This window comes from Electrophorus electricus, chromosome 2 (assembly GCF_041902795.1).
Source record: "Electrophorus electricus isolate QZ-2024a chromosome 2, ASM4190279v1, whole genome shotgun sequence".
NCBI classification, from domain to species: domain Eukaryota; kingdom Metazoa; phylum Chordata; class Actinopteri; order Gymnotiformes; family Gymnotidae; genus Electrophorus; species Electrophorus electricus.
In genome coordinates this window covers 32,429,995-32,444,017 of record NC_137498.1, presented here as the reverse complement: position 1 = coordinate 32,444,017, position 14,023 = coordinate 32,429,995, and the positions used below count along the sequence as shown (strand labels likewise).

General features: G+C 39.1%; 1 protein-coding gene across 3 annotated transcripts in view; it reads right to left on the bottom strand.

Annotated features, from left to right (window-relative positions):
* sdk1a (sidekick cell adhesion molecule 1a) overlaps positions 1-7,634 on the bottom strand; it is a 181,967-nt gene extending 174,333 nt beyond the window's left edge. For 2 of the 3 annotated variants that reach the window (XM_035528817.2, XM_081699294.1), the window contains exon 1: positions 5,974-7,634. In XM_035528817.2, the coding sequence (XP_035384710.1) occupies positions 5,974-6,433 (460 nt within the window). In that variant the 5' untranslated portion in view covers positions 6,434-7,634. Of the gene's footprint in view, positions 1-3,584; positions 4,109-5,973 lie in introns of those variants that run through there. The other variant, XM_081699295.1, reaches the window with a different exon arrangement.
* Positions 7,635-14,023: the final 6,389 nt, after the last annotated feature.

The following is a 14,023-nucleotide window of genomic DNA, read 5'->3' as shown; positions in this document are numbered from 1 at the left end:
CATTTTTCACTTCTAAATTTTTGACTCTGTAAGGTTATATGCATCAGTTTATCACACAGAAGTAACAAACTGAAGTAAACGCAACAACAGCCAATCAGTCTAGCTTTTTTGGCTTGTATGCGTCTATTCCTATCTCAAAGCATTGTTTGAGCTGCCAGTGCTGAAGAAAACTGAAAACAAGGAAAAAATTAAACACTAAAGTGAAAGTGAAAGTGAACCCGCAAGATCTTCCAAAGCTAAGGAAATTGTTGACAAAAAGTTACGACACATCAGTTATATGGAAGAGGTTTGGATATCAGAAAAGCGATGACGCACAGATTAGGACTGTCTGCAAAATATGTCGTAAGTAGGTGCAAACCAAATCAAAATAAATCTTGTCCACAGCGATCATACCCACAATGTGAAAATGTGGCCCACTTTAGTCCCTTCACATTTTAGCAGCGCTAGTGGGGTTGTCCCAAAACAATACGCTGTGTCATCTTTTGCGTCCATTACCGCACAAGAAAAGCTATATAACAAAAAGTTTTAATGATATAACAATTTTTAATGATATATGTAGCATAATGACTGGTTTACAGTGTTTATATTTTCAGTGTTCAATATCTTTAAATAATTTGCGATATATACAGCGAGTAAATTTTTAATATTACTTTATGTTGTTAAAATAAAGTTTAAGGCCAATAAAGCATCTTTACAGTTAGATGTTTATATTATTCTATTTTTGCAAATAAATTATATTCTAAAGTTAGAATTATATTCTAAAATATTCTAAACTAATGAACTTCTGGTTTCCTTATGCTTCAGTCCTTAGTAGGATACTCTTCAAGCAGGCAGCATTATCAAATTATATATTGTGTTAAATGTTGATATTGATCAAAATGGGGAAAAAATATCATGATCATATTTTATCATATTGTCCAGCCTGACAGGGAAAGTTAGAAAATATCTGTTATGGGTAATATTTAAACATTTATATCAGTGCCCAGTTAGAGTATGTATCTGTAAACTACAGGAAAAGAATTGTGGAGGGTGGAAATAGAGATTTAGCTTTTGTGATCAATAACAGGCACCCTGTATGGAAAACTAGCAAAACATTACAACTGTGATTTATTTTCCTGCCTTGTACTATGAAAGAGCAAAGGTCTCTACATGTTGGGCAATATTGCAAAGACATGATAACATTGTGCTGCATATAACCAACATGAATCACAAGGTCCATTTTTTAATTTTTAACCCAAAGAGCAAATAAATACTTACGGATATGTTTGCTTTGCAGCAAAGCTCCATTACCTGTGCTGCAAACTCAGAGATTTCTGTGCACATCTGATTCAACTCATCAGATAATCACTAAACCCTTCTCAAGACTAGTCTATTTGGCAGAAGATAAAACCAGAAAGTTTGGAATTGAGAAACTGTCATCTATTTCTTGTGTATGTTTATTAATATGTAATTTTTTAAAACTTAAAACATATCATAGTCATGTGTCCTTTGAGAAGTCACCACACGTAGTATCTCACATCTGGTAGTAGAACTACCATGGACTGAGTTAACCTACAATCAACAAGTCAATCTAGCAAGCATGTTTCACTGGGGCAAGGTCTGAACTGTAATAGCTACATGTCAAATGGGAAAGTGGAAGCAAAACAGCAGGCAAGACAAGTCTCAGGGTATTTAGATCTAAAAGTTCAGTGTTGACAAAGTTCTCAGCCTGCTACCTGGCTGGAGGGCAACGCATGCATTCCCCATCAGCACCTGCAGGCAATCTGAGGGGATTATTCTTGCACTGCCCCCATATATTCCTTTAAAATGAGCCCATGGCATGAGTCCTGCTCCCTAGGGCTCTGATCATGTCCAATGAATGCCACGGTACCGTCTGTGACCAGGAAGCCCATTAGTCTAGTGGTCAAGCATGTTCCAGGGAAGAGGCTCTCCTGATACTCCACTACACTCTTGTTGGGGACATTTCCACTCCAAACTGCAAACATATATTTCATAAACACTACTCAGCTATGTTTACATAAAAGTACTTCAAAACAATAATGTATTTCAAATGGACTACAGAAAACGTTTAGTATGTTAGCTGACAAATTGCTCAGGAGATTCAGCAAAGACAGGATATATGATAACACTGATCATTTGGGCCTTCTTCTGCTCTATGGCATTAAAAAAGATTGGTGAATGCTTTGACAGGACACTTTAAGGTTGATTAAATTATTGATTTTTTCCGTCTTCTTAAAAACCTATTCAGAACCAATTGCTCATTTACAATCACTCAATCTGTCATGAGCATGTGATGGTTCACATAGCTTGTTAACAGCACAGTGGCTCGTTCTTTGTTAAGTGCCTAGAGGTGCCCATTTTTTGTTATGGTGAAAATGTCTAACATTTTGGTGAATGAAAGTCCTTGCTCATACCTGTTCATACCTCTGATAGCTCAGAAGTGAACCTATTAGCCATCTGTGACGAGCTTTTGAGCGGTATGATGTGTGCATCGTGTGTGTGATTATTGTGAAATGATCTAGACTCTCACAAAAGGTTTTTTTATGCAAATTGTAAATTATAATAAGCATTTTATGAGTAATTTTTCTTTACTCTTCTACAACTATTTGCACCAGGACTGTGAGGCTAACGTGTCATCTGGTTGCAGCAATCAAGTCAGTCCACAGTAAAATGAAAATACCATCAAAGTTTCATCAAACAGAACCAAGAAAGAAAAAAGGCCAGCCACTTAATTTCATAAATTATTAAATCATTAATTTCATAAACCTAAACAAAAATGTAAAAAAAAAAAAAAAGATTAAATTCATTTTACAGGAAATACAAAGGATGAAACCAGATTCTAATATAAAAGAACTTTGGTATGAATTTGCATTCTGAAGGGTCTTGCTCATCATTTTAATGTAGTAGATAGGAAACCATATTTCATCTTTGACATGAATTATGTAACATCCTTAATTGCAACAGTGCACCTGAGAAATCACATGCACATGCATCCTTTGTCCACACAAATCAATTAGATATGGTTCTAAGGGCCCACGCTTGAACACCCGACTACAAATCAAATGGTCTAAAGAACGGCAGTCCAAAAAATTACATGCAGTTGTTCCAATGAAAAAAATGATCAAATTCCAGAATGTAAGCAAATGTTTCTGACATATTACAGCATATTTTTTTTAAAAAGAAAGAAAAAGAAAACAATCCAGAAGTGCATGTAGGAAACTGATTGCCCAGATGATGTGGCAATGACAAGCAAAGGTACATAGTCAGCAATGAGTTGTGTAATACAGCCAGCTGAAGAAGTGCCTTGCAGTAGCACTTAAAGATGGAAGAAACCACGCTTACGCACACAATGCGCACCAACACTATTAGTCATTATTATTACAGGCACAGATGCCATTAGTTAGGATGCCCAGTTGTGATTTGTGCATCTTAAATAACACTGACCTCGCTCATTTTCTGCCATGGTCTGTCTCTCTAACTATCTATACAGCCTAAAGAATATCAAGCACTAGTAAAGTTGTCCCCTCATGAAAGTGTGGAAATCAGCTCCTATGAATGACTGAATGTATCCCTATTTCACATACCAGCAGCAGTGCTGTCCCCAGCCCACAGGCCCTCCTCTTGCATGAACTCGCAGCATGTACTCAGCAATTGGTCTCCGCCATATTCCATTTAATTGAAAAACACCAATGCAAATTTAATGGATTGTGAGAGACTGTGTTGCAAAAAACAGAGGCTTTTATTCTTATAGTGGATGAAGCAGAGGTTAAAATGTCAGTCGTATCCCAGTATACAAGCCTTGATAACACTGCTGGCTCGTTGACTTGAATCAATAACAACTATCCCATTCCCAGAACACTGCTGGGAGCTCTCCAACTATCTAAAACCTTGACCCAGGAGTTGTGAGTTGTCTGACATCACATGCACATCACTCTTCCACCACCTTTAGAAAATAAATATATAAGCTGTTAACTAAGATGGCACAATATCTAGCCTAGCATAAGTACCTCTCCATAAAAGAAATGTAAAGCTTTAAACCTATTAACACTGACTTGTTTTTCACAAGGTGAAATGAAGCCTATACATTATTCTGTGAGGAATCCCAAGGTCTGCTTCTCAGTGTTCAAAGTTAATCAGTAAGCACTGCGGAGATGGGTGTAGACTTTGGAGCACTGAAAGCATTCACAAAGGACACAAACAAAAGACTATTATTACAAAAGGTTATTATTTCAACTCACTCTCAAACTTGTGTTAAAAACATTGTAACAAATACAGAAATATGAATACCTGTAGCATATAGAAAACTGATATGACCCACGATAGGACACCATGTTATTTATCACCATCTAAAGGTCATACTACCAATGTACAGAGTGGATCTGTGCTAAATTCCAAACCCATTTTTGTTTTGCAGTGAGACCAACATTGAAAAATTCCAACACCTAACCTTTTTAAAATCCTTTAATAACTGCTATCTTTAAGTGTTTACAGTGATACCAGAAGATTTTAAATTTTACCCTGAAATTCAATTTTTAGATTTCTATAATTTTTTAACACAAGCTTTTGGCTATAATATCTTGCTTCAAAAGATGGAGTGCTCTAAAGTTCAAAATCGCCACTGACATTGAAGTAACACTCTTAGATGTTCGATCTTAGATCATATAATGCTGAGTAATCCCTGTCATTATTAAAATATTAAAACATTGTAGACTGCGATTTCCCACAGACCCAGCTGCAAAGAAGTTGTTTGGAAGTTAACTGTTATGCTAGATATGCAATTCTGCAATTACCCATTAACTTGTTTCAAAATGAGGCAACGGTCTACCAATCCTCTCTTGCCTTTGCATCATACACATCTTAACCAAAATAAAGTGCACATATAATCCCAGTATTTGTGAGGCAAAACATTCCCAAGACCTCGGACCCATCTGTTTAGGGCTTAATGTGAGGCTGCAAGGTTTGTGAGTTTTATTGAGAATCTCCTTAAATGGATAATCACTGATACTCATTTTCTTTTGTCTTCAAAAATGCAAATGACACATCTCAAGTGATAAAAATACATATATGGTGGGAGGAGATCGCTCTGGGTTGGATGTGGCTTCCTATTCATAAAAATTCAAGTATCTTATTTTTGAACATTTATCCTTAGATTACCAGACAAAAATGCCTCTAATCTGTGCAATATTGAGGGAATTATATAAATTCATTTAATACACTGCACTGTTCTGATTATGTTCATTAAAACCACTTGACAGAGGAATCAAAAAGCCTGCCATCAATACTTATGCAGGGCTGATCAATTCAACACATGTCTTATTTGAAGATTATCACATCATGCTTTTTTTTCTGTGAAATAAATCCAATCAAATTTCTGATGCAAACTTGTGGAGAAAATCCAACTGGAAAGCATTTCATTGGCATAGTAAAGGTATTTTCCCCATAACATAGACATTCTACATTTTAGCAAATAAAACCTCTACTTAATTAGCCGCAGTCATTTATGCTGGAACATTGGTCAGCATATCTGTAAGGAAACTTCATCGTCCCAACTGCTAAACTTTTTTTCCCCAGAGCATCTTGCCACACCACTGAATTCAAAGCAATAATAGAGTGGTCGTGGAAGGCACATAATGCAAGTGCCATCTGTGACCAGGAGAGGCATCAGTGGAGCGCTGGCAGGCTTACCTAATGACTTTCTTTTGTGCATTAACATCCAAACCTTAGAGCCCCCATGTCAATGCCAGAGTTCGCTTTGCCATTATTATTGAAATCAAGTGAGTGGTACAGACGACAGCCCGACTACGTCGACAGATAGTCCCCATTTGTCATAGGGTCCAGAAGGCAAGCGTTGTTTGAATTCTGTATAATCACGTTTTTCCATCGCACCTTATTTACAATACTCTTACAGTCAAACAAGTGAATAAAAGCGCCACTGTTTACACATACGTTTTTACACGTAGCCTATTTTCTTACCTTGTGCGACAGCTTTCAGCACGTGGATGTGTAGACAGAAGAACGCCCACCAACACCAAGCACATAATACAAACTTTCTCCTTTCATTCCAGATGCAATTTTTCACGGAAGAACTTCTTTTAATATTTGGAGTGATCATTTTGTCATCGTATGTGGTAATATTCTTGATCCCATAAGCCGACGCGTTACAGATCTTTTTAGTGAATTTTTGAGAAGGAGCGCGGTGACTCTCGGTCTCGGCTTTGGCTGAGCAGGTCTTCCAGTCGTGGAGAGAGCTGGCGCCACCCGGCTCACCACGGCGCTCTACTTCTTCTTTCCATCGCTTCAGATGCTGCCCCTTGAAGAGACCTGCCAACTCTTTTGTAAATGCGTTTCCCTCACTAATTTCGGATGAAGTTAACGGACCTCGAATAATTGAACGGACACCCATTGTGAAGTCTGAACTGTGACTCCCGTACATGTGTCTCTGTCTCTCTACTGACTCATTACACGGTGTCGTGCTGGCAAGAACAAAACTATTCCTAACTGGAACTCGCTTCAAACCGAGTGGTACTACCACTCACATCAGGCAACAGCATACAACAAAAACAGCATTGTTTGTTCGCAAATGTTGGCGCTGTAGTTCGATAGTTCCTGGTAGTAAAACCCGGGGTTAGTCAGATTGTCGGCATCTGTTTTCCTTCAAATTATTTTAAAGATCCAAGAATCGCAATATCCTAAACGGCTTTTCTTCTATACAGCCTACCTGTTATTTTAGTGCTCTGACTGAATCCTAACGGAAGCGTCAAACTGCCCTGTTTTCACAGGACAAGCTTCAGCACGGCTGTTTTCAGCGTAGTCGATTAGATGTGGGTTATATGACACCTAAATCTAGCGGGCATCCTGATCCATTTGTTTTCCTCTAGATTTAGAACTTTGGCATTCCCGAGTTTATGTTTTTTTTTTTCTTATTTATCAACCAATGGAAAAGTTATGCAGTCCGTTCTATCCAGGAGTCTAAAATAATGCACACGTAAAGTCCCCTTACATCCAGTCATCAAAGAAAATCATTATTGGCAAGGTCCTCAGAAGCCAGATCCCTTTTTTACTTTGTATCTCCACTTGCTTATCGTAAGGTTTAAGTTTGTTTGGTTTTTTTTTGTTTTTGTTTTTTGTTTTTTTCTTCTTTCTAGAAACGCTTGTCTATTTCAACACGTTGAAAGGACTCGCCGCCACTAAACACTAACACATAGTTGCCTACCCATCTATCGGATTACGCAGGCTGCTGAGTTTCACCTACTCCCTCGTCGGTCGTAAAATGAATATACTTAAACATTAACTATTTAATAAATGACGAGGTCGTTTTCCAAAATTTTCCGAGCCGACTTTTTCTCGGTGTGTTCTGTTTAATAGTAGAACAATTAGATTTGTCCACGGTGGAAAATAAAAGGCAGCCTTACACGGTTTACCGATGAATAACTTGTTGTAGAAATAGATCGCTACGCAACGCGAACATCCAGGCTTAATTTGTTAATGTCATTGCAAGCGATTGCTGTTCTTCTAAGAAAACGATTTAAGAAACTGCGTGAGCAGCATAGATGCGCGCTTAAACTCGAATACAGGTTCGCTGCTTTACCAACTTCCTCCTAGATCAACATCAGCCTGCTCCTCCGCCCCGCTCCAGACTCATTGGCTACTTACTCTTAACGGACGTCAGCGGGAGACTAATGCACGTGTAAATAAAACCGCCGCTCCTCACGTGAGTTGTAAAATAATACCACCAGAAACATTGAAACGTGATGTGTCATTATTCAAATGTTGATAAATGGCAAGAAAAAGAATCATAGACCATATGGCCACACGTCACCTCCAACGCTGACTCTGCATGTTGTCAGTCGTCAAATTCAATAATAGGAGAAACTGCCAAGAATGAGTACTTCAGACATATGTGAACACATTACCTAGTGAACCCCAGTACCTCTATATTTCATTGTTGGGATAAGAGCGCCGAAAAAAAGCATTCCAGCTTAAACATCTTGAATTCGACTCTAACCCAATGAAAAAGTTGGGTGCATTCGTCCGCTATGAATTATGTATATACATTATTTAGGCTCTAATGTTCTGTTAAAATGATGTTTCCGGTCTGAAGCGAGAAACCTTGATCGACCATGTACACAAAACAAATAATTTACGACATTATTGCATAATGTGTTTAACCTCAGAGTGCTGCACCACTGTATGATATGAAGAATAGATTCTTGTGGTTGGGAAAATGACACTGAATTTACATACAAAAAGAAATATGCACAACACTTCTGACTACTAAAATTACTAAAATTATTATTAATTACACAATTACAATAGTTTCTGTACACATTTATTTCTGTCTGGCACAGAAGAATTTGCTATAATTGCACCCATCTTAACCATTAAAGCTACAAAGTTATTACTGGCATACCCAAATAGCATGACAGAAAGGCTGACATCATAAGTTATTTGTGGGCTTCTTGGTGCAAATATATTTTTTCATCATCCTATAAACAAACTTGCTAGAAGAGCTGCTGCTGCTGAAAGCCTGTAGGCTAAAGAAAGATCCTGCTGTTTACCTGAATGTGTAGCAGGAAAAAAGACACGACGATCTTTTTTATCAGGCTGTGGTGTCAGGGTAATTCATTAGTGCATGGTACAGAGCAATGTTGTTTATCTTACTCGAATATTCAGGATTATCAAAGTGGCTCATGATGAACAGACGGCAGATACGATAACAAAGTGCTAATCTCCATACCTAACCCAAAGAGCATGTCATCTAGTGCTCCTCTACCATGTTTATGTCGGGGCAGTGATTGTTAATGCACACATGACTCTAGCCACCCACCCATCATCTTCCATTACTTTCAAATGACTGTTTGTGTCACACCAGGGGCTGATGTTCCAACACAACACACTCACCATTTCTATTTGAATTCACCTTAAACCTGACTGTCAGGAACAAATTCATCAATTAAAACATTTCCTGGCGTGTTTCTGGCAATGTAATACCTTTAAACCCCATTGTTGTGGTGTTTACTGGTGTCCCGGCATTCACATGACTTCACAGTATCACAGCTTGCACAAGAGGGTTGTACATGCACAGTACTGCTGAACAGCCCTCAGGCCTGTCAGAGCTCGTCCCCGTTGAACATGTCCATAGCTATATCTTCATGAGCACTGTGGTGTCTAGAGACGTGCTGGGCTACCTCTTTTTGACAGGGGCCAATAAATCATTTTTCAACCCCCTTATGTGAAGTGGACTGCCAATGACACAGCAACTGAGGGGCCATCGGTTGAAAGGGAGACATTGAGCACGCCAAGCTCTGTTGTCGCTGTGCTAGGGGAATATCAGGGAAATGAGATAATACCAGCCAGATTCAGGAGTCATGTCCATCTTACAGAAGCCTGGCAGCTGTAAATCCTTAAGGTGGAGAAGTGCAGACCTGCTTTAGAAAGACAAATCATCTATGGTAGTGTGTTATTAGTTTAGAAAAATAATGAAATGAAAAGGAAAAGCACTCTACTTAAGCGTGCCAACTGTTGAATGTTAATATTGTTCATCAGCGTGATCAAGATAGGGAGGGAACAGAGGAGTGCTGAGCAGTGTTTCTCTGCATTCACTCTAAAAAAAAGGGCATCTGGATTGCCTTAAGTGAGGGATGTTGGGAAACTGATTTCCCAACCATCTTTTTAAAATAAATATCATGCACAGTGGAGATTCTGTTTCCTGTTTATTCAACGATCCAATGTCCTCATTGCCTGACAGGAGGCATAGTGTGAACTACTAGACTTTTCTGAGAACAATTGTAAGGTTTCAGGAAACGTGTGTGTGTGTGTGTGTGTGTGTGTGTGTGTGTACTCACTCATGCATTTACATTCCTATTTTAAAAACAGCAGCTACCCATCTGCATTCATCTGGAGCTCTGATAAACAGACCCTATTACTCATTAGAGGGCTTGACTGCCTTGTCTCCTTGCCAACACTCAGTGTGGTTCATAAAAAATCCAAGCAGATGCAAAGAATCCATTCTCTAGGCAGAGCAGAAAGCCCCTGCTGAGAGCTACTCACCATTCGGGACTCAGTACAACCGGTCCTCCAGCAGAGCCACACATGGCTTGCACAATGGTATACTATTTATTTATTTAGTTTGAGACTATATGTGCTTTTTTGTTGTTGTTGTTTTTTGTTTTGGGATGGAGGGGGGGGGGGATCTTGGGGTGAATCTAAGACACATGACTCTAAACAAGGCTGAAAAAGTTTTCTGTGTTTTATCAAAAGTAATTTCCATAATGAAGGCATTTAAGTTGAAATTAGTTGGTGCAGTTTCTGTCTTATCAAGAAGGCTGGTTATTCCACCTGAACATGTGGGTGTAAACACAGCAGAATATGCTACACGAACAGGGGGTCATGCTGGTATTTTACTATATATGTGCAAAGTAATGAGGCTTATAGAGAACTCATCATTATTTGCCTTTATTTTATTCATAACTTCAGACTTAACATATAAATTGTTTCATTTGAAGAAAGAAATAACTTTAATGTATATAGGAATATGAAAACGATTATTTCTTTGTTAAATATGTTGTTAAACTAATGCATACTAAATTAATTTTCCTTACTTGATACGATGTCTCTCTTTACACTTGGACGAATCGTAGCCCCACAGTGCCCTCTTTGGCACTTGGGAGAAATTGCATCCAAAGAGTAACCTACCATTCCATTTTGTAAGGAGTGCATGTGCAGGTTCCTTCAGATGGGAAGTGTTGCAAGAGTGGCTGTGAATGTTACTACACTAAAGCTTAGGTTCTACAAGGACATTGGATTGTGAAACTTTGTCCCGAGCAGAACAAAATAAGCTACTGATCTAGCTGGAATTGTACACTACATAGGAGTGTAGGAGTGCATGAGTATGTGCGTTGTGTTGGACCGTTGGACTCCTGGCCCTATGACCTCATCAAGTCTGGCATTACAGTTGGTTCTGTTTAGGAAAAATATGATTGGGCACTTGGTTTTCAGCCCGTCCGTTTTGTGAATGAGGGGAAAGCGAAAGAAGAATACATTTAGATTCTGTGCTGTAATTGTCTGTGGCTCCTGGAGACCTCTCTGAACTCCATTCTCGGTTACAGAAAACGCGAGAAGAAAGAGGAGTTATTCTCACTGGAACGCTTGCCTCTGACACACCTGGCTGGCATGAAGAAGGTCACTCGCTGTGTCTCACCCCGTTTAAATAAATCCAACCACCCCAACAGATACTCTGACAGGGCAGTTGCAGTCTGTTGCTTACCGCCTTCCCCTCAGGTGCGCCTCCATGTTTGCGCTCTAAATGAGTGTATGTGCACCTGCGAATGACCCGCCCCTCGCCATGGAGATGTGCAGAAGTCTCCCACCAGTTTCACTTGCCGCAGATGAAATTCATAACGTGCATGTTTTGGCTGCCTGTCCAGAGAATTGGAACTTATCAGCCGAGGTCCACTGAAGTATAATTAAGTCAGAAGTAGAAAGCCTCGGAAAAGCACTCTTGACAGCAGCCGCATGTCACTTTACCATGCCTGTCTTTACCGCATCAATGCCCTGGTTCTTTAGCCCTCCGCAACATAAATCAAAGTGGACGTAGTATTGGCTTTCAAAATGTAAATCGGTGTTTGACGGCTAAAGCTGTGCATCTATCGTGTGCATCTTGTTGTTTATGGGGTATGGAGGGGTCGTCACTGTGTGCGTCAGTGAGGTTTAAGATCAGATATAAGTCACATGTGGCAGGTGGATGCGTAGTTCACAGAAGCAATGGGGTGCTGCTGCTTGACTTCTCTGCGCAGAGAGTATAGCAGAGCTAAGAGCTGGGCGTAGTGGTGTTTTACTTTACTGCAACAGTGATCTCTTACCGAAGGGTTTCCGTAAGCATGAACGTGCCACCAGGCTTTCTCCAGCTGCTAAAATCAATTTACATGCAAACATCAGCTTTAATTGAGAAACATTTTCTTAATTAATTAACTCTTAATTAATTTTCGTGCACAGAGCTAAAATGAATGTAATTAAAGCTCACCTAGAGGCAGATGACTCAAGAGCTTACGTACAAATATGTTTATGATAAGTGTGAGTCTGTGTCAATTTGTAGGCCAAAGTTCTACAAATTCCATGCAGTACTAAAAAACTTTATTCCCTTGCCTCATGAGAAATTATACATGAGGCAAGCAAGCATCTAATTAGTCTTCTATAATCATAACATATTCACTTTGATTCAAATGTGCAAACATTGATATAGTGTGCGTAATTACATTCCAGAGAAGATGCTCTACTGTTTGGCTGCTAAAATAGTTTTTTGTGCCAGGAATGAAGTTGTTTTCTCTCTCTTATCCCCCCCTCTTTCTCTCTGTGAAATATGAAAAGCATACTTCCATTTGGTTCATCGCCAGGCAGAAAGAGAACGAAGGGGGGACAGCATGACAACACTCACCTTGAGAAGCTGAAGTCTTGCCGATGCAGGGCAGGGACGCCTTCCGTAATGGGGAGAGATGAACCATGGGAACTCCTGTGTGTGCCGCAGATAGTTTTGTTACGGTAGAGATATCACACTCAAGGTGAAATTAAAGGTCTTGTCACAACAGATCTGAGTTTTTAGTTACTACCACCGAATCTCTTATAAGGTCTGGAATATTCCTTGTTTTGTCTGACGAAAGCTTTGCAGGAAAGCTGATTCTCTGTTCAAGTGGGTTGTTTGTTTCTGTTCCTTTGATAATTTCCCTTCATTGTTTACACATGAAAATTCGAACCCTGAGCACAATTATCAAATTATGTAACTCAAGTTCCAGACCATACACCAAATCTGAAAAATTGCTGGCACAGTTTTAGCTTTCAATTTCTAATGCAGTTTGGCAGTGACATTTGGCTGAGTGTTGTGCTCACATCCCTACATCTGGCACAGTGTTCATTCTGAATAAATTAAAAGAGCATCACGGTTCAACATCCCAAGCTATATTTCATTACAAATTTGCATAAGTATCTACTTTGTGAAAGGCCATGTGTATAGTACAGTTTTGACAGCAATGGAAGTAAAGGCTGAAGAAATAGAGCACATGGTACCAGAAGAGATAGACCAAAAATAACAACTATTTCTTTCACCATATGGTCAACAATAAATAGACTGAAATGAAAATATAGGCAAAGATTTCACATGTCGCATCAGTTGTCTAAGAATAGGCGCAAACTATAAGGACTAAAACAAACTCTTGTAGGAGTACAATTGGATCTTAAAGCCCATTGTCATTGTTCTCTAGACCTAGTTTCTGACCACAGGACTTCTACTCACTGAGGGAGTTTTTTTTGGTGGTTGACCATTCTCCACCAAACAGTGACGATACCACATAAAAATAGCAATGCCTGATGAACTGGTACCACCTGAACATACAGAGTTAATACTGTTACCAACCAGTGTAAATACCCACCACATATCCAGTCGGCAGTAATCCTGTGGACAAAAACTGTCTAATGATGAATGGCGTAGGCTGACAACTTGTGCATGCCAACACATTGGATGAAGTTTGTAATTATACACTTATAAAATAAACTTATAATTTAAGGTTAGGGTTGATGTGATGCTTTTGAACATTCTGACAACCTCACATCAGTTTTACAGTTCTGTTCCCATAAGCATTCAGTCACTAAGGCCTGAATTGATTTAATGTGCATCTTATTTTTGATTTACAGTTTTCCTCTGATCAGTATGTGGTTTGGATTATTCTATTTCTGTAATGCATTGCGTTAATAGATGCTTGCAGAATAGGTGGAACAGTTATTTTTATTATAAAGGTTTAGACAGTAAGCCAAAAGAGATCCAGAGCCATAGTAGTAAACGCTATAAAAGACTCAGAAACCAGAGTGACAGAAGGGAGAACTCAGGTTGTCAAAAAACAGAGGTGCAATCCAAAATGGCAAAAACCGAAAATGTAGACAATACAATAAATACACGGAAAGACAGAATACAAGAACACGCTCAGTAAGCACTTGGAAACTAAGTGGCAATATTTTACAGTGAGCTAGACAAACT